The sequence below is a fragment of the Nomascus leucogenys genome, chromosome 3 (genome assembly GCF_006542625.1).
Source record: "Nomascus leucogenys isolate Asia chromosome 3, Asia_NLE_v1, whole genome shotgun sequence".
NCBI classification, from domain to species: domain Eukaryota; kingdom Metazoa; phylum Chordata; class Mammalia; order Primates; family Hylobatidae; genus Nomascus; species Nomascus leucogenys.
Window position 1 is genome coordinate 23636200 of NC_044383.1, and position 19705 is coordinate 23655904.

The 19705-nt window shown below is 43.2% G+C and overlaps 1 protein-coding gene across 3 annotated transcripts in view; it reads left to right on the top strand.

Moving 5' to 3' along the window:
* Positions 1–6037: 6037 nt before the first annotated feature.
* Positions 6038–19705, top strand: part of XPNPEP1 (X-prolyl aminopeptidase 1) — a 57770-nt gene continuing 44102 nt past the window's right edge. For 2 of the 3 annotated variants that reach the window (XM_003255447.2, XM_030807325.1), the window contains exons 1-2: positions 6038–6181; positions 14559–14647. In XM_003255447.2, coding sequence (XP_003255495.1) covers positions 6150–6181; positions 14559–14647 — 121 coding nt within the window. In that variant the 5' untranslated portion in view covers positions 6038–6149. Of the gene's footprint in view, positions 6182–6208; positions 6276–14558; positions 14648–19705 lie in introns of those variants that run through there. The other variant, XM_030807329.1, reaches the window with a different exon arrangement.

Sequence of the window (19705 nt, forward strand, 5' to 3'; positions counted from 1 at the left end):
AATTGCACACTTTAAAGTGGCTTTGTGTATGGCACGTGAATTATATTCCAATAAAGCTGTTATTAAAAAAAGAATGTAGTGCTGAGCACAGTGTAATCCCAGCACTTTGGAAGGCTGAGGTGGGTGGATCACCTGAAGTTAGGAGTTTAAAACCAGCCTGGCCAACATGGCAAAACCCCGTCCCTACTAAAAAATACAAAAATTAGCCTGGCGTGGTGGCACACTCCTGTAGTCCCAACTACTCAGGAGGCTGAGGCAGGAGGATTGCTTGAACCTGGGAGGTGGAGGTTGTGGTGAGCTGAGATCATGCCACTACACTCCAGCCTGGGCGACACAGTGAGACTCTGTCTCTGACTCTGTCAGAAAAAAAAAAAAAAAGAAAAAACTATATACTCAGGGTCAAAGAAAACATATTGGATTTGATTACTGCATAGTCAGACTGGAAGGCATTTGTCAAGCCCAACACCTTAAGAAACCAGAGGAAAGGGTGCTCTGCCAGTTCTACAGTCACACATTTATTTAGTGGCAGAAACAGAGTCAGAACTTGTCTCTTGACCGTGACCTCTAGGCTGTGCTGTCTCTCTCCAAAGCCCAGTTTTGAAGACACAGCCTGGAAGGGATTGTGAGAAGTCAACATCATGAACAGCTGGATATACTCTCTTCCCTTTCCCACATTTTGCAAAGGTTCCCCAAAGGCTTCTTGAGGAGGGGATAAATTATGATAAAAAGGAATACTCCTTAAAGGAAGAGACTGCCATAGAGCTTCCCTGAGTCTTTTCCCTCATAGGATGGGAGGGTCTGTGTGTTTCAAAGAACACTTACTCTGTATGTTTCTAATTCATTTGCACTTAGCTCATCAATACGTTGTTTGTGCAAGAACCATTTGATGTTCAAGAAACCCTCTGGGCCTCTTAAAGGGCTTTTAAAAAAATTTGAGCCAGAGAATTGAACTTTGCCAAGAGTAAATGGAACTCAGATATCAAAAGGTCTGAGTTCAGTTTTCATTGAATACAAAGGGCGAGTAGATTCTGAACTGAGCCAAATGCATTCTCCCACCCTTAATTTACAGTACATTGTTTTGGCAGACTCTACAATTCTGAAAGTTGGCTTGTCTTCTCCCATTCCTTTCTAGGGTGGAACCTCAAGCCTATCTTTTAGTTAACTTTACAAAAAATAAGGCCACGTTATAATGATTTATGAGAGCCTCACTCATCACTGTTCTTGTAACTATCAATTTTATTAGAACAAATTGAAATGCTTGAAAAGGTTAAAGCTCTTCTCTAAAGCTATAATTTTGTTTGCTCTCCTACAGGGATTTCTATTTTTTTTTAGTCCTCTCATCTGAGAGTTTATCAAGAGATGTTGCTACTCTTTGAATAAGTGGTCAGGTCATCAACCAATTATCAAGTTGAGTACTAGAGGGCTACTATTACTTGTAGTGCTTGGATTTGGAGTACAAAACAAGTTCCTTTGCTCTGCCTTCCAAGGAGTAAGAGCCAGATAAATTATTAGTACTTTGAGTTTCTTTTTAATAAAAAACAATCTCAAAAAAATGGCAAAATTAAAATCAGTCCAAGTTCTGCCACCTCAAGTTACGCACTAAGATTTTGTGGATCACTTTCCTTTTATTCTAAAAAAGTACTTAGGCTGGGTGTAATGGCTCGTGCCTATAATCCCAACATTTTGGGAAGCTGAGGCAGGAGGATTGCTTGAACCTAGGAGTTTGAGACCAAGGCTGGGCAACTTAGGGAGACCCTATTTCTACCAAAGGAAAAAAAAAATTAGCTGGATGTGGAGGTGTGTGCCTATGGTCCCAGCTATTCAGAAGGTTAAGGTGGGAGGATTGCTTGAGCCTGGGAGGTCGAGGCTGCAGTGAGCTGTGATCACACCACTGCACTCCAGCCTGGATGACAGAACAAGACCCTGTCTCTTCCCTCCCAAAAAACCCTATATCTATATATCTATATCAGTATACATAGTTATGGATATGTTATTATAAAAATGGGATATTGGCTGGGCGTGGTGGCTCACGCCTGTAATCCCAGCACTTTGGGAGGCCGAGGCGGGCGGATCACGAGGTCAGGAGATCGAGACCATCCTGGCTAACACGGTGAAACCCGTTTCTACCGCAAATACAAAAAGTTAGCCAGGTGTGGTGGTGGGCGCCTGTAGTCCCAGCTACTCAGCAGGCTGAGGCAGGAGACTGGCGTGAACCCAGGAGGCGGAGCTTGCAGTGAGCCGAGATTGTGCCACTGCACTCCAGCCTGGGTGACAGAGCAAGACTCCGTCTCGAAAAACAAAAAGCAAAAAACAAAACAAAAAAAGGGATATTATATTGTTTTACAATTTACTTTTTCCATTTGCTAGTTCGTGATTGTCTATCTTAATAAAATGATATCTACTCATGCATAAAATTCAATTGTACAGATGGTTACTTAAGTAAAGTCCAGTGGGACATCTGGTTTAAGGTGTCGCAGGATGCAGCACTCAAATAATGTTCTGAGGTCTGCTTCTCTCCTTTCTATTTGCTCTGCCTTCTGCTGCCTTGGTGCCATTCACATGTTGCACATGAAGGCAGCAGTTCAAGTATATGCAGCCAGGATCTTGGCTGGCAGAGGCGAGCAAGACTCTATTCCCATAGCAATATCTGATCCTATCATTGTAACTTATGTCTGGGTTACATGATACACTCTTGGAATCCAAGTGTTGCACTAGGATAACATACACTGAGAATGGGGAAGGGAGGGAAGTAGGGAGAGGTAGGCCCCAGAGGGAAATGGGAGGACAGTTATCAGAAGGAGAATGAATGAATGTCGGGTGGCCCAAAACACAGGTCCACAATCTATACACAGACATTTGGAACTTGTTTTGTATTGGTTTCCTAGGGCTTTCGTAACAAAGTACCACAAACTGGGTGATTTGAAAACAAATTTGTTGTCTCACTGTTCTGGAGGCTGGAAGTCCAAGATCAAGATACCCACAGGATTAGTTCATTCTGAGGGCTGTGAGGGAGAATCTGTTCCATGGCTCTGTCCTAACTTTCGGCAGTTTGTTGGAAGTCCTGGTGTGTGTTGGCTTGTAGATGTATCGTCCTGATCTCTGCTTTCGTGTTCACATGGTGTTCTTCCTGTGTGCACAGTGTGATTTCTTTTTTTGTTTTAAATAAAGACACATCATATTGGATTAGGGATCCTTCCTACTCTAATACGACTGCATTTTAATTAATTACATCTGCACTGATCCTATTGCCAAATAGGATCACATTCGAAAGTACTAGGGGTTAGGGCTTCAACATATGAATTTTTGAGGTCACAATTCAACCCAACATATTTCCACCATTTTTCCATGCATTTAATATTTCTGGCTACATCTAAGACCCATCCAGTCTGGGTGTGAATGCCGAAACCAGCTGCCTCCCTCTTTCTGCTGTGTGGGCTAGGAGACTGGATGAGGCCACCTCTAGGGTCTCTTCCAGATAACTTCGCGATTAAGTGTCAGGGCTAGGAATCCATCCTGCTGTCTGAATGTACGTTACAATACCACCACTTACCAGCTCAGGGACTTTGGGCAAGGGGCTTAACCTCTGCAAATTTCAGTCTCCTCAATCAGTAAAATGAGGATAAGAGTCCTTCACCCATTGGTTTGTTGTAGGCTAGACACATAGCCTTCAATAAATGTCAGGCAGTGTGACTGTTCCACTTCTTTGAGGATGTAAGGACTGTAGAGCCAGGAGAAGAACCTAGATAACTTCTAGTGTTCTCATTCTCTTGTGGTAATTCAGTGCCATAACTTCTCTGGAAGTTCTCGTTAGAATTTCAAGAGGGAGGCCAGGCACAGTGGCTCATGCCTGTAATCCCAGCACTTTGGAAGGTCGAGGCCAAGGAGTTCAAGACCAGCCTGACCAACATGGTGAAACTCCGTCTCTACTAAACACAAAAAATTAGCCAGTTGTGGTGGTGCATGCCTGTACTCCCAGCTACTTGGGAGGCCGAGGCAGGAGAATTGCCTGAAGCCGGGAGGCAGAGGTTGCAGTGAACTGAGATTGTGCCATTGTACTCCAGCCTGGGCAAAAAGAGCCAAACTCCGTCTCAAAAAACAAACAAACAAAAAAACTTCAAGAGGGGAAAGGGTTCCTTTTTTTAATCTTGCAAACAGGAACTCAAATCCAGCTCAGGGAATGCAAAGTATTTCTCTCTCTCCCCTGAAGCTGGATGCCGTAAATTCTGAGCCAACTCCTTTTCTTTTAGGCAATGTGATTATTAAATACCTGTCCCCCTTAAGTTCCACTTATTTCTCTCTCTCTTATCTCGTTTTCTCTTATAACTTGATTTTTCCCACCAGCTTTCAGATGTGGGCTGGAACCAGTATTTTATTTACAATCTCTCTGTTTTTGGCTTCATAAATTTGGGGAAATGGAAAAGATGTGTGCTGCTTTCCCAGGAAGCACATCTTTAGTTTTTTCATGCTTTAACTACACAGTCTAATTCGGCTTGCCTAAATGCTTATTCAATAACAACTTTGAGTTCTTGCAGGTAGCAGAACCTATCTGATACAGGTATATTAGGCCTTAGACCAAGGTCAAAGCAGGAGGAGGTGCCAATCACCTTTACAAAAATGTGGTCACTTTCATTTAGTGCCAGGTGTTGTTCTAAGCACCAGCGATATAACAATGAACAAGAGAGCCACTATCCCTGCTTTTGAGGAGTGCACATTCTGAAACATTCATTTCTGCAGAAAATATATGAGAACTTATGACATGTTAGATATCGTTCATCATTAAACAAAACAGAAACAATCTGCACTGATGGTTGTGTGTGTGGGTGGTGGCAGGAGAGGCGGAAGAATACAGTACACATAAGTACATTTAAAGAATCCTGTTAAAAGGTGATGTGCTATGGAAAAAACGAATTAGGAATATTGGAAGGATTTACAGGTTTAAATAGGATGGTCAGGGTAGGTGATACTTGAACAAAGACTTGAAGGAAAATGAGGAAGGGTGCCTCAATATTTGGGGGATGAGCAAGTCCAAAAGCCCTGGGGCATGAGTGTGCCCTGCTTTTTCAAGGAGAGCCAGGACGCCATTTCAGCTGAAGAAGAGTGAGCAAGGTGAGAACAGAAGGAAATGTGGTTGGGGGTAGATCAAATGGAGCTTTTATCCTGAGTGAAACAAGGAATTAATGGAAAGTGCTGAGCAGAGAAGTGACCTGGTCTCACGCTTCAAAGGACTGGTCTGGTGGCTTCGTTCAGGCTGGACTGTGCAGGTGCGGGGTGGTGGGGGGATATTTTGGGGGCTGCTGTAACTACACGGGTGGAGTGGTACAACCCTCTGATGCACATCAGAGGGTAGCAGGTGGAGGTGGTGTGACATGGCCAGATTAGGGGTCTATTTTGGAGGCAGGGCCAACGAGATTTTGCTGGCAGATTAGATGTGGGGTGTGAAAGAAGAGGCAGGGAGGATTCCTAAATTTTTGTCCCTTAAGAATAGAGTAGCCATTGATTGAGATGGCAAAGAAGACTGGTGGAGAACGCTTTTGTTTTGCTTCGGTGCACTGGGAGTTCCAGGAGTTCCGTCTGGATGTTAAGTTTGAAGGGGCTATTTACTATCCAAGCGGAGCGGAGAGCTGGATTTTGAAGCTGTCTGGGGACATACTTTTGGGGGCATTTCTAAAGCTTGAGACCCTGTTCCAAAGCCTCGAAGACCCTGTCGAGGTTCTTCCAGAGCCGGCCACGTCCCTCTCTTCTCAGCCCTCCTAAATTAAGCCGGAAAATCCCTGGGACAGTAGCCCCTTTATTCGGCAAAGCCCTTTTTCCTCTTTGAGGAATGACGAGAAAAACGAACGAAAATGAAGACGCTTAGCAGCACTGCGTCCTTTCCCCGCACGATGCAGGGAGAGGCAACGCGGCCTGGTACGGAAGAACAGGCCCCGCTCTGGGCCGCAAGCGCTGCGGCCGCCAACCCCAGCTCCAGGCGTGTGGGCGGGGCCTTCGTGTGGGCGGGGCCGCGTCGCCAGCGCACGCCACAGGCGAGGGCGTGGCCGACCCGGCGCTAGTCCGCCCGCCCGTTCTCGCGCCTCCCTGGCGCCGGCCCTTCAGCGGGTGATCAGCTGGTCTGCGCTCCCCTGACGTGGGCTGGGGCACGTCACCGCCGAATGGCAGCCTCCAGAAAGCCACCGCGAGTAAGGTGAGGGCACTCCGCCGGGAGCCGGCGTCCGGGCAGCGTGCAGCTCTCACTGCGCGGCCGCTCATGTTGCACCTCGGCGGGCAGGGACGCGCGGGTGAGGAGCCTGGCCCGCCGCAGTGTGGCGAGGGCCGCGCTCGTCGGAGCCCCGGAACAGGAGCAGGGGGAGGGGGTCCATGAAGCCTGGCGAGATGCGGTTCGTTTCTGGCGGGTTGGTGGGCACGGGGGCGGCCCGAGCCCGGTTCCTGAACGCATGTGCCCGCGGAACTGCAGCACTCGGCCCAAGGGGGCGGCGGCCGTCACAGTTCCCGGCCAGCGGGAAGGCCCTGCTCTTGGAGGAAGTTGGCCCCTCCTGGCCCCTCCTCGTGCCCGGGGAGGTGGGCGAGCCTCTGCCCTCGCTCCTGTTACCCAGGAATCTAAACCTGAAGTTACAATCTCGACAATACTGACTCCTGCAATTCGCTCTATTGATCTGTCACCGCCACAAGGATAGACGGTCGCGGGCCCCTCCCCACCCAAAAGGTTTCAGAGGCTGTGTAAGGAATATTTTGGTATAACCTCCAGGAAAATCCCCCCAGTAGCCTGCCCTGGGCTCTCCTTGGTCACAGGAAGGTAAGAAGGATAATTTCCCGGCCTCAAGTTAAACATGTTTTAGTTTATTCCCCTCCCATAACCAGGACGTACTTATCAGAGCCTCTGACAAAGTGGGAGACAGAGAGAGGTGTTCAGAGTTCATGGAGGCCACAGGCCAGACTCCGTGGCCATCCCCAAGGGGTCACCCACCTGCTAACCACTTAGACATGAATGCACTCACTTTGCAGCGTGGCCAGGCTTTCTTGCTGAACACAGACCATGGCTCCTGCTTGTGTTTGTAAGTAGGGGGGTCCGAAACCTACCTTGACCTGGATTTGCCCTTGCCACAGCTTGTTAAGGTGAGCAGAAAACCAGACCCACCCTGTGGAAGTATGTGGGAGGGGTGGAGAACTTCCATCTGGAAGGAGCTTCCTGTAAGTTAAGTGCTGGAAATGGAGTCAGGCAAGTGGATAATGATGAATTAGGCTGTAGGCCTCAGGTGGCCTTTGGGGGCCAGGGTGATCTGTGCTAGGTTTATAGACTCACAGCCTTTTAGGAGCAGAAGAGTCTTTTCTAAACCAGCTGGTAGAGTCTTTTTTACCTCAAAGGAAAGTGCAGTGAAAGGCTGAGAGAGGAGAGGCCATTTTCCACAGTCACCTCCCCTACTGGTAGAATTTGAGTGCCATTCATTTTAAAAGTGAGCACTTCTTTCAGTTTCGGTAATGGAAACTGAATTCAAATTGATTTAGCTAAAATGGGGTGGAGCTGGCTTCTAGTGTGGCTGAATCTAGGAGCACCACCAACATTGGCTTCAGAGTTGGGTTCTCTTTTTCATCTCTTGGCTCTGATTCATTCAGTATCGGCTTCATTCTCAGGCAGACTTTCTCCTTATGGCAGGTTATGACAGTTCTAGGCTGACAGCCCCAGCAGAGAAGTTGAGCCCTCCTTCCTAATGGGGCAGAAGTCCCTGATCTGATTCTCACTGGGCAGCCTTAATTCTCATGTTCATATGTGAACCAGTCCTTATGGCCAGAGGGAGGGATTGGCCTGCTTTGGGTCCCAGAACCTGATAGGTGTGTGGATAAGACTCCTTTGAACCCCCTTGGGCTGAAATGGAGAGGGTACATTCTCAAAAGGAAAACCAAGGTTCCCATCAAAAGGAGGGATGGATTCTGGGTAGACAAAGTCAACATTGCTTATTTCCCAACCTTAGAACTTGTTCCAGTTTACCCTTGTCTCATCCACTAGGTGTGATTGAGCATCTTGTTCCTTGTTTTGCCCCATGCTGAACACTACACATGTGTGATTCCCATGAAATGGGGGTTGCAGGGGGGTGAGGTATTCAGAACCCTGCCAGCATTTCTTGGAAAAAGAGGGAGAAGGCCTTTTCTAGTGCTGCCATAACCATCTTATACAAAGATTGAAAGTGCTCTGCATGCTTCTTGCCCCTTACCCACTTTGTGGCTCATCATGAAGTTGAGAAGGTGTAGGTGGAAGAAGTTCTGGAAAGGGTAGGAGCACTGAGCTGGAAGTTGGGAGGCCAGAACGCTGGTTCTAGCTCTGTCAGCAGTTAGCTGTAAGGCCTTGAGCTAGTCATTTGATCTTTGTTTCTTGGTTTCCTGGTTTAGAGGAGGGAATTGAGTTGGATAGTCCCTGAGGTATATTCTTCTAGCTCTTAATATTTAACGATAATTGTGCTTTGACAGAGAACTTAAGAATTTTATCTGTCCAAACAAGTGAAAGGTGGATAGATCTTGGACTGTATGGAGACCAGGATATGACAAGAGCAGAGCAGCTGTAGTATTGAGCTGCTTCGTAGCTCCTATGATCCTGACAGAAAGGTGGAGGTGTTGATGCTCACATAGAGAGTTTGAGCTCACCTGTCAGACCTAGTTTCTGGTCTTGGCTTTGTAGGTACTGAGTTATATGGCCTATGGTAAGTTATCTTTGTTTTTTTCTTCTGTAAAATGAATGAATAGGATTACCGTAAGATAACCTTGGCTAGGCATGGTGGCTCACACCTATAGTCCCAGCACTTTGGGAGGCTGAGGTGGGAGGATCACTTGAGGCCAGGAGTTTGAGACCACAATGTGGTAAGATCCTGTCTCTTCAGAAAATTATTAAAAAAAAAAAATCAGGTTGGTATGATGGCACATACCTGTAGTCCTAGGTCTTTGGGAGATTGAGGCAGGAGAATTGCTTGAGCTCAGGAGTTTGAGGCTGCAGTAGGCTAAGATTGTGCCACTGCACTCCAGCCTGAGTGACACAGCAAGACCCTGTCTCTAAAAAAAAGATAACCTTCCACCTCTGTAGTCATGTGTCTGAACCAGTCATTGGGATCAGTTACTTACCATCTTAGAAACTTATGTATGAAGTAATGGGAAATTGGATGAGAATCTGACTTGTATCCCTGTCCACAAGAAAGAGATGTTATAAAATTTATAATGGCTTTATTGAGATATAATTCACTTATATACAATTCATCTATCTGTTAAAATGTACAGTTCAAGTTATTAGTATAGTCACAGAGTTGTACAACTATCATCACAATCATTTTAGAACATTTTCTTCATCCCCAAAAGAAATCCTGTTACCCATAATCAGTCACTCCTCACCTCAGCCCTTGGCAACCACTAACACTGCATGTCTACTTCCTGTCTTTACAGATTTGCCTATTCTGGACATTTTATGTGAATAGAATCATATACTCTGTGGTCTTTTGTATTAGGCTTTTTCCCTTAGCATGTTTTCAAGGTTAACCTATGTCGTAGGTGTGATTTCTTCTTTCTTTCTTTCTTTCTTTTTTTCTTTCTTTCTTTCTTTCTTTCTTTCTTTCTTTCTTTCTTTCTTTCTTTCTTTCTTTTTTAGATGGAGTCTTGCTCTGTTGCCAGGCTAGAGTGCAGTGGCACAATCTTGGCTCACTGCAGCCTCCATTTCCCGGGTTCAAGTGCTTCTCCTGCCTCAGCCTCCCGTTTAGCTGGGACTACAGGTGTGCACCACCACACCCAGCTAATTTTTGTATTTTCAGTAGAGACGGGGTTTCACCATGTTGGCCAGGATGGTCTCTATCTCTTGACCTCATGATCTGCCCGTCTTGGCCTCCCAAAGTGCTGGGATTACAGGCATGAGCCACTGCGCCTGGCATGATTTCTTTTTATTGCCAAATAACATTCCATTGTATGGATAGATGCTTTTATTTATCCATTTATCAGTTGGGCATTTGAGTTGTTCCTACAGTTTGGCTGTTACAAATAATACAGCTGTGAATATTTGTGTACAACTTTTTATAAGGATATATATTTTCAATTTTCTTGATTATGTACCTAGGAATGGTTTTTCAAAGCCATTACACCATTTTACATTCTCATCAGGAATGTTTGAGGGTTCTAATTTTTTCTATACCTTCACCCGCACTTGTTACTGTCAATCTTTTTTATTATAACCTTGCTAGTGGGTGTGAAGTGGTATCACACTGTGGTTTCGATTTGTGTTTCCCTAATGACCAATGATGAGCTTCTTTTCATGTACTTCTTGGTCATTTGTGTACTTTTGCTGGAGAAATGTCTATTCAGATCCTTAGCCCATTTAAAATTGGGTTATATGTCTTTTTATTGTTGAGTTGTAATAGTTCTTTATATATTCTGGATACTAGACTCAACAGATTTGCAGATATTTTCTCCCATTCTGTGGGTTGTTATCCATTTTCTTGATGGTATCCTTTGAAACACAAACATTTAAATTCTGATGAAGTCCAGTGTATCTCTTTTTTCTTTTGTTGCTGTGCTTTTTGATTTGTGTCTTAAGAAGTCATTGCCTAATCCAAGGTCAGGCAGACTTATGGTTGCGCTGTAAGAGTTTTACAGTTTAGCACCTACGTTCATACCTGTGATCCATTTGTGTTAATTTTTTTTATTTTCTTTCTTTCTTTCTCTTTCCTTCCTTTCCTTTCTTTTGTTCCTTTTCTTTCTTTTCTTTTTTTTCTTTCTTTCTCTCTCTTTTCTTTTCCTCTTTCTTTCTTTCTCTCTCTTTCTTTCTGTCTGTCTGTCTTTTTCTTTCTTCCCTCCCTCCCTCCCTCCTTTCCTTTCTTTCCTTTCTTTCCTTTCTTATCTTTCCTTCCTTTCCTTCCTTTCCTTCCTTCCTTTCTTCCTTTCTTTCTTTCCTTTTCTCTCACTCTGTCGCCCAGGCTGGAGTGCAGTGGCCCAATCTCAGCTCACTGCAAGCTCCGCCTCCTGGGTTCACGCCATTCTCCTGCCTCAGCCTTCCGAGTAGCTGGGACTACATGTGCCCGCCACCATGCCTGGCTAATTTTTTGTATTTTTGGTAGAGACGGGGTTTCACCGTGTTAGCCAGGATGGTCTGGATCTCGTGACCTCGTGATCTGCCCGCCTTGGCCTCCCAAAGTGCTGGGAATACAGGTGTGAGCCACCGTGCCCGGCCCATTTGTGTTAATTTTTGAATATGATATGAGGTGGGTCAAACTTCATTTTTCTTTTTTTGAGGCAGGGTCTCTCTGTGTCACCAAGGCTAGACTGCAGTGGGGTGATCACAGCTCACTGCTGCCTCAACCTCTCTGGCTTAAGCGATCCGATCCTGCCTCAGCCTCCTAAGTAGCTGGGACCACAGGTGTGCACCACCAAACCAGGCTCATTTTTGTAAATTTTGTAGAGATGGGTTTTGCCATGTTGCCCAAGCTAGTCTCGAACCCTTGGACTCAGGCAGTCTGCCTGCCTTGGCCTCCCAAAGTGCTGGGATTACAGATGTGAGTCATTGTGCCTGGGCTTTTTTTTTTTTTTTTTTTTTTTTGAGACAGGGTCTTGCTCTGTAACCCAAGCTGGAGTGCAGTGGTGCTGTCATGGCTCACTGCAGCCTTGACCTCGAGGGCTCAAGTGATCCACCCCACCTCAGCCTCCAGAGTAGCTGGGACTACAGGTGCATGCCACCATGCCTGGCTAATTTTTGTATTTTTTGTAGAAACGGAGTTTTGCCATGTTGGAAACTTTATTCTTCTGCATGTGGATATTCACTTGTCCCAGCACCATTTGTGGAAGAGACAATTCCTTCCCCATTGAATGGTCTTGGCATCCTCAAAAATCGGTTGACAGTTGTGAGGGTTTATTTCTGGACTCTTAATTCTGTTTTACTCATTTGTAAGTCCATTCTTATGCTAGTACCACACTGTCTTGTATGTAGGTTTGAAATTGGGATGGAAGAGTTCTTTTCCAGATTTTGTTCTTTTTCAAGATTGTTTTGGCTATTCTGGGTCCCTTGCATTTCCATATGAATTTTAGAATCTGCTTGTCAGTTTCAGCCTCCAAGCTAGCTAGAATTTTGGCAGGGAATGCATTGAGTCCATAGATCAATTTGGGAAGTACTGCCATCTTACCAATAGTAAACCTTCCAATCCATGACCATGGAATAGCTTTTGTTTATTTAGGTCATATTCAGTTACTTTCAGGAGTCTTTTTTAGTTTTTATGGTGTACACTTTACACTTCTTTTGTTAAATTTATTTCTAACTATTTTTTGTTTTTGATATTATTGTAAATGGACTTTTCTTAATTTTATTTTTGAATTGTTCATTGCAAGGATATAGAAGTCAAATTGATTTTTAAAATATTGATTTTTGTATCCTGCATTCTTGATGAACTCAGTTATTAGTTCTAATTTTGTTTGTGGATTCTTTAGGATTTTCTGTACTCAAGATTATGTCATTTGCAAATAGAGATAGTTTTACTTCTTTTCTAAACTGGATGCCTTTTGTTTCATTTTCTTGCCTACTTACCCTAGATAGAACTTCTGGTACAATGTTGAATAGAAGTGCCAAGAGTAGACATCCCTGTCATGTTCCTGAGATCATAGGGGAAGGCATTCAGTCTTTCAGCATTAAGAATGATGTTAGCTGTAGGTTTTGTAATAACTTTTGTCAGGTTGAGGAATTTTTCTTCTAGTTTGCTGAGTACTTTTATCTTGAAGGGGCATTGGATTTTGTTATGCTTTTTCAGCATTTGTTGAGAAGACCATGTAGATTTTGTTCTTTATTCTATTGATATGGCCTGTTATAGTAATTGATTTTTCATATATTGAGCAAACCTTGTATTCCTGGGATAAGACCCACTTGGCGATGATGATCCTTTTTATATTGTTCTAGATTCAGTTTGCTGGTATTTTGTTGAGGATATTTCTATTTATATTTTAGAAGACATATTGGGGTGTCTTACTTTTTTATGAAAGAATAATATGTTTACCCTCGTTAAGAACATCCCATTCTGTCCAGTAAAACTAAAGTCACAGCCATATGAAAGCAGGCCTAGAGTCATTGGTAAAGCTGCCTGATTATCTGGTTCTGGCCGTGTGGTAGACTGAGCTAATGTGTCCCTGTCTGTCTTTACCAACATGTAAAAATGCGGTTAAATTATAACTTAATTAACTTTGAGTTCATAGCTGAGTAAAATTCAAAACCTTTTCTATGGCCCCACAGTAGGCCTCCTGGTGCCTGTATGATGTTGGCTCTGAACCACTTACCTCCCCGTCCCCTGATACAATCACACTGCGCTGACCTTCTTGCTTTTCCTCAGGTAAACTAGACATACTCCTGCTTCATGGCCTTTGAACTTGCTGTTCTCCTGGAACATTGTTCCCCTAGCCGTTCACATGGCTTGCTTCCTCACTCTTTTTAGGTCTGTGTTAAAATGTTGTCTGTTACCAGAGAGGCTGTCCCTGGCTACCTCATATGAAATAATCCTTCCCCTTACCTCCTTGATGCTTTCTTCCCCTTGCTCTGCTTTACTTTTTTTCACAAAACACGTTCTTATTACCTGACATATTGTGTACTTGTTTTGTGTCTGTTGCCTTCTCTTCCCTGTCTTCTGCCCTATCCCCCTGCCTTGAAGCCCCATGTTAATTTGTTAAAGTCAGAGATCTTGTCTGTTTTGTTCACTGTTGTGTCCAGAATAGGGACTGGATTATGGAAGATTTTTCAATAAATATTTGTTGACTGAATGAACTTGAAAGAAAGAGAAATCCTCAAGTGCCTAAAATGTAGAGGGAACCTAATGCCTGAATGGTATGCTAGTAACCTGAGCCTGGGAAAGTTACCAGATGCAGATACAGACCCTCATGCCTGGTGTCCAGGGCATTAGACTATCCCCATATGGGAACAAGAAGTTTGTGTGTAAATCTTCTAGCTAAGAAATTAATGTGAAAGTCTTAGAAGCAAACAATAACAGAACTGCTTGTACAAACCAGGACCCATCACATTCTCGTAAATAGCCTCTATTGAAGATAAGCTCTTAATAAAAGATCACAAGGCGCAGAAGGAATGAATCACCAAGAGGGAAAGGCAGCAGACCTAGCAAACCTGAGGGTTAGTCTCCCAAGATCTATTTGAAGGTATGGGAGAAATTACAAAATAAGGGCCTACAATAATGAAGGCACAAAGAGAAGGCATAGAAACCAGAGTGAAAGAATAGGACACCATAAAGAAAGAACGGGCAGATGTGAAAAAAATCAAATAGAACTTGTGTAAGGAAAAAACATATTGAAAATAAGTCTTCTTAATCTAATTAAATAGGAGGTGTGAGAATTTATGAACTGGAAGCTACAACTGAGAAGGTTAACCTGCAATGGGGATGTTTTACACCTGCAAGTTTTACATCAAACTTTTATTTATTCTGCCACTGATAATGGGGGTGAGAGTTCTTCTGACTCATGTTAGAGAACTGCTAAGTTAAGCGATGCCGCCTCTAACTGAGCCTTGCCATGTTTATTGTGGTCAAAGTCTGCAACTTCCTGTTCTTTCTCTCCTTAAGGGCGAATCACCAGGATTTTCAGCTGAGAAATTTAAGAATAATTGAACCTAACGAGGTGACACACTCAGGAGACACAGGTGTGGAAACAGGTAATAATTTTGTCTGGAAATTAGATGGAACATCTGTAAAGGATTTTAGATCTCCACCTCAACCCCAGGTTGGGTAAGAAGAAGAGGGTAAGGAATTAGTAATAGATCATGACTGGGGGTGAGTATCTGTAAGTTAAAAACCATTTTATTTTTTGGCTTCCTAAGTGGTTGGTTACTGTTTCTATATATTTACCATTTTTCTTTTTTTTTGAGACGGAGTCTGGCCCTTTTCGCCCAGCCTGGAGTGCAATGGCGTGATCTCGGCTCACTGCAACCTCCGTCTCCTGCGTTTAAGTGATTCTCCTGCCTCAGCCTCCTGAGTAGCTGGGATTACAGGCGCCTGACACCACGCCTGGCTAATTTTGTATTTTTAGTAGAGATGGGGTTTCTCCATGTTGGCCAGGCTGGTCTCGAACTCCCGACCTCAGGTGATCCACCCGCCTTGGCCTCCCAAAGTGCTGGGATTACAGGCGTGAGCCACTGCGCCCGGCCATTACCATTTTTTTTTAAGGTAGTAAGTTAGAGAATTCCAACTTTTTTTTTTTTTTTTTCATTTTCCATTTTTGTCGGAGTGGTGGTGGTGGAGAAGGAGATAGGTTATTATGGAAAATATTCTCTGTTTCTCTAATATAGTCCTTTATTGATTATCTTAGAAATTAGCTTTCAATTTTGATCATAAGATTGCAAAATGAGAAAAGCTTGTAATATATTATTGTGCTTTATAAATTGAGTGTGCATTTAGGAAAGTCTTTTTGGGAAATATTTCTTGGCTGTCCCTTCTCCCCAGAACTGATTGTCTGATGGGTTACCAGAAACCTGAATTCTGAAAAGTGGTATATTGCTGTATCTCTATCCCATGTAAGCCAGTACTGTTCTACTGATTACCGAGGAGAACCGGGTTTTTTTTTTTTTTTTATTTAGCTGACTGAAAAATTGATCTCTTGAAGTACATAAGAAACCATGCCTATCTAATCTCTGTTTGGAAGATCAATGCTATAATTGCATGCAATTTTAGATCCTTTTCTTTTAAAAAATATAGATGTATCCAACACATTTTGGACCATATTAGGAGGTATCAGAGGAAGGAGGAAAAAGAGAAAGTAAGGAAAGGAAAAAAGTGATGGAATCATCAAACTTAGAGTTGGAAGATAACTTCTTTTTCTTTTTGTAATGTATGAGGAAATAGAGGTTAGGGAGCTTCAGTTGCCTGAGGTTGTAGATCCCAGCTGGAAACTGGAGCTCACTTGTTTTGCTTCTGTTGGTCTTAGAACACTTTAAGGCTCTATTATGTCCCCCAGATAATATGGTGTAATAGAGCATGGACTTGGGAATTGCATAGACCTTGAGTCCTGGTTCCTGATGATCCAGCTGACTTTGGGCAAGTACTTAACTCATTTTAACTTCTGTTCCTTTATGTGTAAAATGAGAATAGTGAAACCTCTCTTGGAGGATTGTTGTGAGAATTAGCCACTAATGTATGGAAAGCCCTTAGTCTTCCCTCAGCTGTGCAACAGAGAAACAAACCACTATCTCTAAAGCTGTTGTTGCTGGAAGAGCATCTGTGCCTGTGTTAAGATGTGAAATTGGAGTAAACTGGCCCCTTCCATTCTTATAACGAGACATGTGGGAATTCCAGCTGGTGCTTCAGATCCAGATTCAAATATTTCTTGAGCTCCTGCAGTGTATTAGATGCTGTGCATGGTGCTTTCACACACGTTATCATGTTTAATTTGCCTGGCCACCAGTGAGGTAAGTATGGTGTGCTTTTCATGTACAATCAGTGAAAAATCTTGTTTGTGATAAAGGCTGAAGGTATGGGAACTTATTTCTAAAAGCAGACCTGTATATGCAAGACTTAAGTGAGTCGTTCTCTGTAAGGCATAGTTTGAAAATATCTGGCAGTGTATGGGCTAATGTTTCATCGTGGACTAGGCATGTTGCTCTTGGCTTCCTACTTTCCTGCACACTTTGCTTAGCTCTTGGCTGTTTCTAACATTTCTGAAAAGTCATAGGATGTGGAATGAGCAGATGTCATAATACAGCACCTTGCAAGAATCTATCTGTCACTGAAGATTCATTATTGTTCATTGATACTGAAAAGATCATAGACCCAATGTTGTGAATTTGATTTAGCCATCTTTGAGTGAGCATATGTATATGCTCTGTATCCAAGTATCTATAACTAACATATACATATGCTCACTCAAAGATGGCTATCTGTATACTTCTCCTGAAGGCAGGGGTGATGTCATCTCTGTATCACATGCACAATGTAGTAAGACCCCGTCTCCCCTCAGAAAAAAAAAAGAATGCCCCTCTGAGCAATATTCAGAAGCAGCTGTAATGCAGGGAACACGGATATGCTTGAATTATGAGTAGGACAGTTTCCATTGACTCTTCCTTTGAGTACTTCTCTCTTTTCAGACTCCTGAGGTTGAGCCTTAAGGCCTGCTTTTGAAGTTGCCCTTGCTGCAGATGATAAGTGGGGCACTTTTTCTAGCTCAAGATCAGTATGGTACCCCATAGGGGATTCTATTGGAGATAACCGTAACAACTGAGGCATAGAAGCCTAAGGTGCTGGTGATGATGAAAAGGAAGAAGCAAATGAGTATGTTAAAGAAAAAGATCCAAAAAGGACCTATGCCCCGCAGGGTTTAAGCTACAGCAAGTCAGGATGTCAATCCTTGAAGATCACCTCACGTAATTGCCTTGATTTAACTCTGCGTTACTTACAGAGTTGTGTGTTACAATGTTTTTGATTAAGTAAAATATTTTTATTTGTTAAACAATGAGTTGGCAAACTCCAAAACACCAAAAACACCAAATGAGTTGAAATCTTATGTCCACCTAAAACCTGCACACAGATGTTTATAGCAGCTTTATTCATGATTACCAGAACCTGGAAACAACCAATATGTCCCTCAGCAGGTGAATGGATAAATGGTGGTACATCCAGACAATGGAGTATTATTCAGGGCTAAAAAATGAGCTATCAAGCAATCAAAAGACATGGAGGAGCCTTAAATGCATATTCTCTTTTTTTTTTTTGAGACAGAGTTTCACTCTTGTTGCCCAGGCTGGAGTGCAATGGTGTGATCTTGGCTCACCACAACCTCTGCTTCCTGGGTTCAAGCAATTCTCTTGCCTCAGCCTCCTGAGTAGCTACGATTACAGACATGTGCCACCATGCCCAGCTAATTTTGTATTTTTGGTAGAGATGGGGTTTCTCTATGTTGGTCAGGCTCGTCTTGAGCTCCCGACCTCAGGTGATCCGCCCGCCTTGGCCTCCCGAAGTGCTGGGATTACAGGTGTGAGCCACTGTGCCTGGCTTAAATGCATATTCTTAAGTGAAAGAAATCAATCTGGAAAAGCTATGTATTGTATCTTTCTAACTATATGACATTTTAGAACAGGCAAAACTATGGAGACAGTAGAAAAGCTCAGTTATTTTCAGGGGTTAGAGGAGAGGAGGAAGGAGGAATGAATAGGCTGCATGTGCATATAGAATTGTCAGGGAAGTGAACGTACTCTGTGTGATACTATAATGGTGGATACATGCCATTACACATTTTTCAAAACCCACAGAATGTACAACACCACGAATGAACGCAGGAGTAAGCTGTGGACCTAGGGTGATGATGATGTGTTAATGTCAGTTTATCCATTTTAACAAATGTACTACTCTGGTCGGGGATGCAGATAGTGGCAGGGGGCTGTGTGTGTGTTGGGGCTGGAGCTACATGGGAACTCTGTATTTTCTGCTCAGTTTTGCTGTGAACCTGTAACTGCTGTAAAAAATGAAGTCTATTAAAAATGAATTGGAAAAACTCATTATTCTACTTTGAATTCTAATAGTATAGTTTTGTACCAGTATATGGGATATAGTGAAATATGTATGATCACTATTCTGTAATTGGCTCCTTCTGAAGTTGTTTTGTTATGTAGACATAGGACTACAGTTATGATGTTTATCAGAACATTAACTAATATCAGCGATTGTTGAGAAAAGGTCTTTTTGAAGAACCAACTAAAGTGGTTAAGTCAGCTTGCATGATCTGTGCTTCCACTTAGTGAGTACAAGAGACTATCCCTGACTATAGATATAGATGAAACAAGTTTAAGAATTCCTAGTAGGACCAGAGTTAACATCTTTAACATTTCATTTTAATTAGTTTTATATTTCTATTCCTATTTTGTATTTTCTAAAGCTGGTGATTCCAGCTCTAGTTTTATTTGAATGGTAGACTCCCCTGGCGCCTGCCATACTTTATTTATTTATTTATTTATTTATTTTTTGAGACAGAGTCTAACTCTGTTGCCCAGGCTGGAGTGTAGTGGCGCAATCCTGGCTCACTGCAATCTCTGCCTCCCAGGTTCACGCCATTCTCCTGCCTCAGCCTCCCGAGTAGCTGGGACTACAGGCGCCTGCCACCACGCCTGGCTAATTTTTTTATATTTTTAGTAGAGACGGGGTTTCACTGTGTTAGCTGGGATGGTCTCGATCTCCTGACCTCGTGATCTGCCTGCTTTGGCCTCCCAAAGTGCTGGGATTACAGGTGTGAGCCACTGTGCCCGGCCACTCCCGCCATACTTTAAAGAGGAGAACACAGAGCATTGAGGCCCTGGTCCCCTTCTCCCTTGCACAGCTGGTTGGTAGCAGGTATTCACTAGAAGATAAGACTTTTGACTCCTAGTGGACGGAACTTTCTTCTGTAAATCTGTACCTGGGTATTTAACAAAAGGTTTATAAAACATACTTCTTTTAAAGCAGTCAAATTTAAAAAGCAGAAAAATACAAGAAGACAATAATCACTCCAAATTTACTTACCCAAAGGTAACCACTCTTAACACTTGGGTGACTGTCCTTCTAGAAACTTCTCTTTGCATATATACATACACAATTTTAAATAAGAACAATCTATATGTGTTTTTTTTCTTTGTCATCTGTTGTTTTGTTTTGTTTGAGACGGAGTCTTGGTCTTTTGCCAGGCTGGAGTGCAGTGGTGTGGTCTCAGGTCACTGCAACCTCCGCCTCCTGAGTGCAAGTGATTGCCCTGT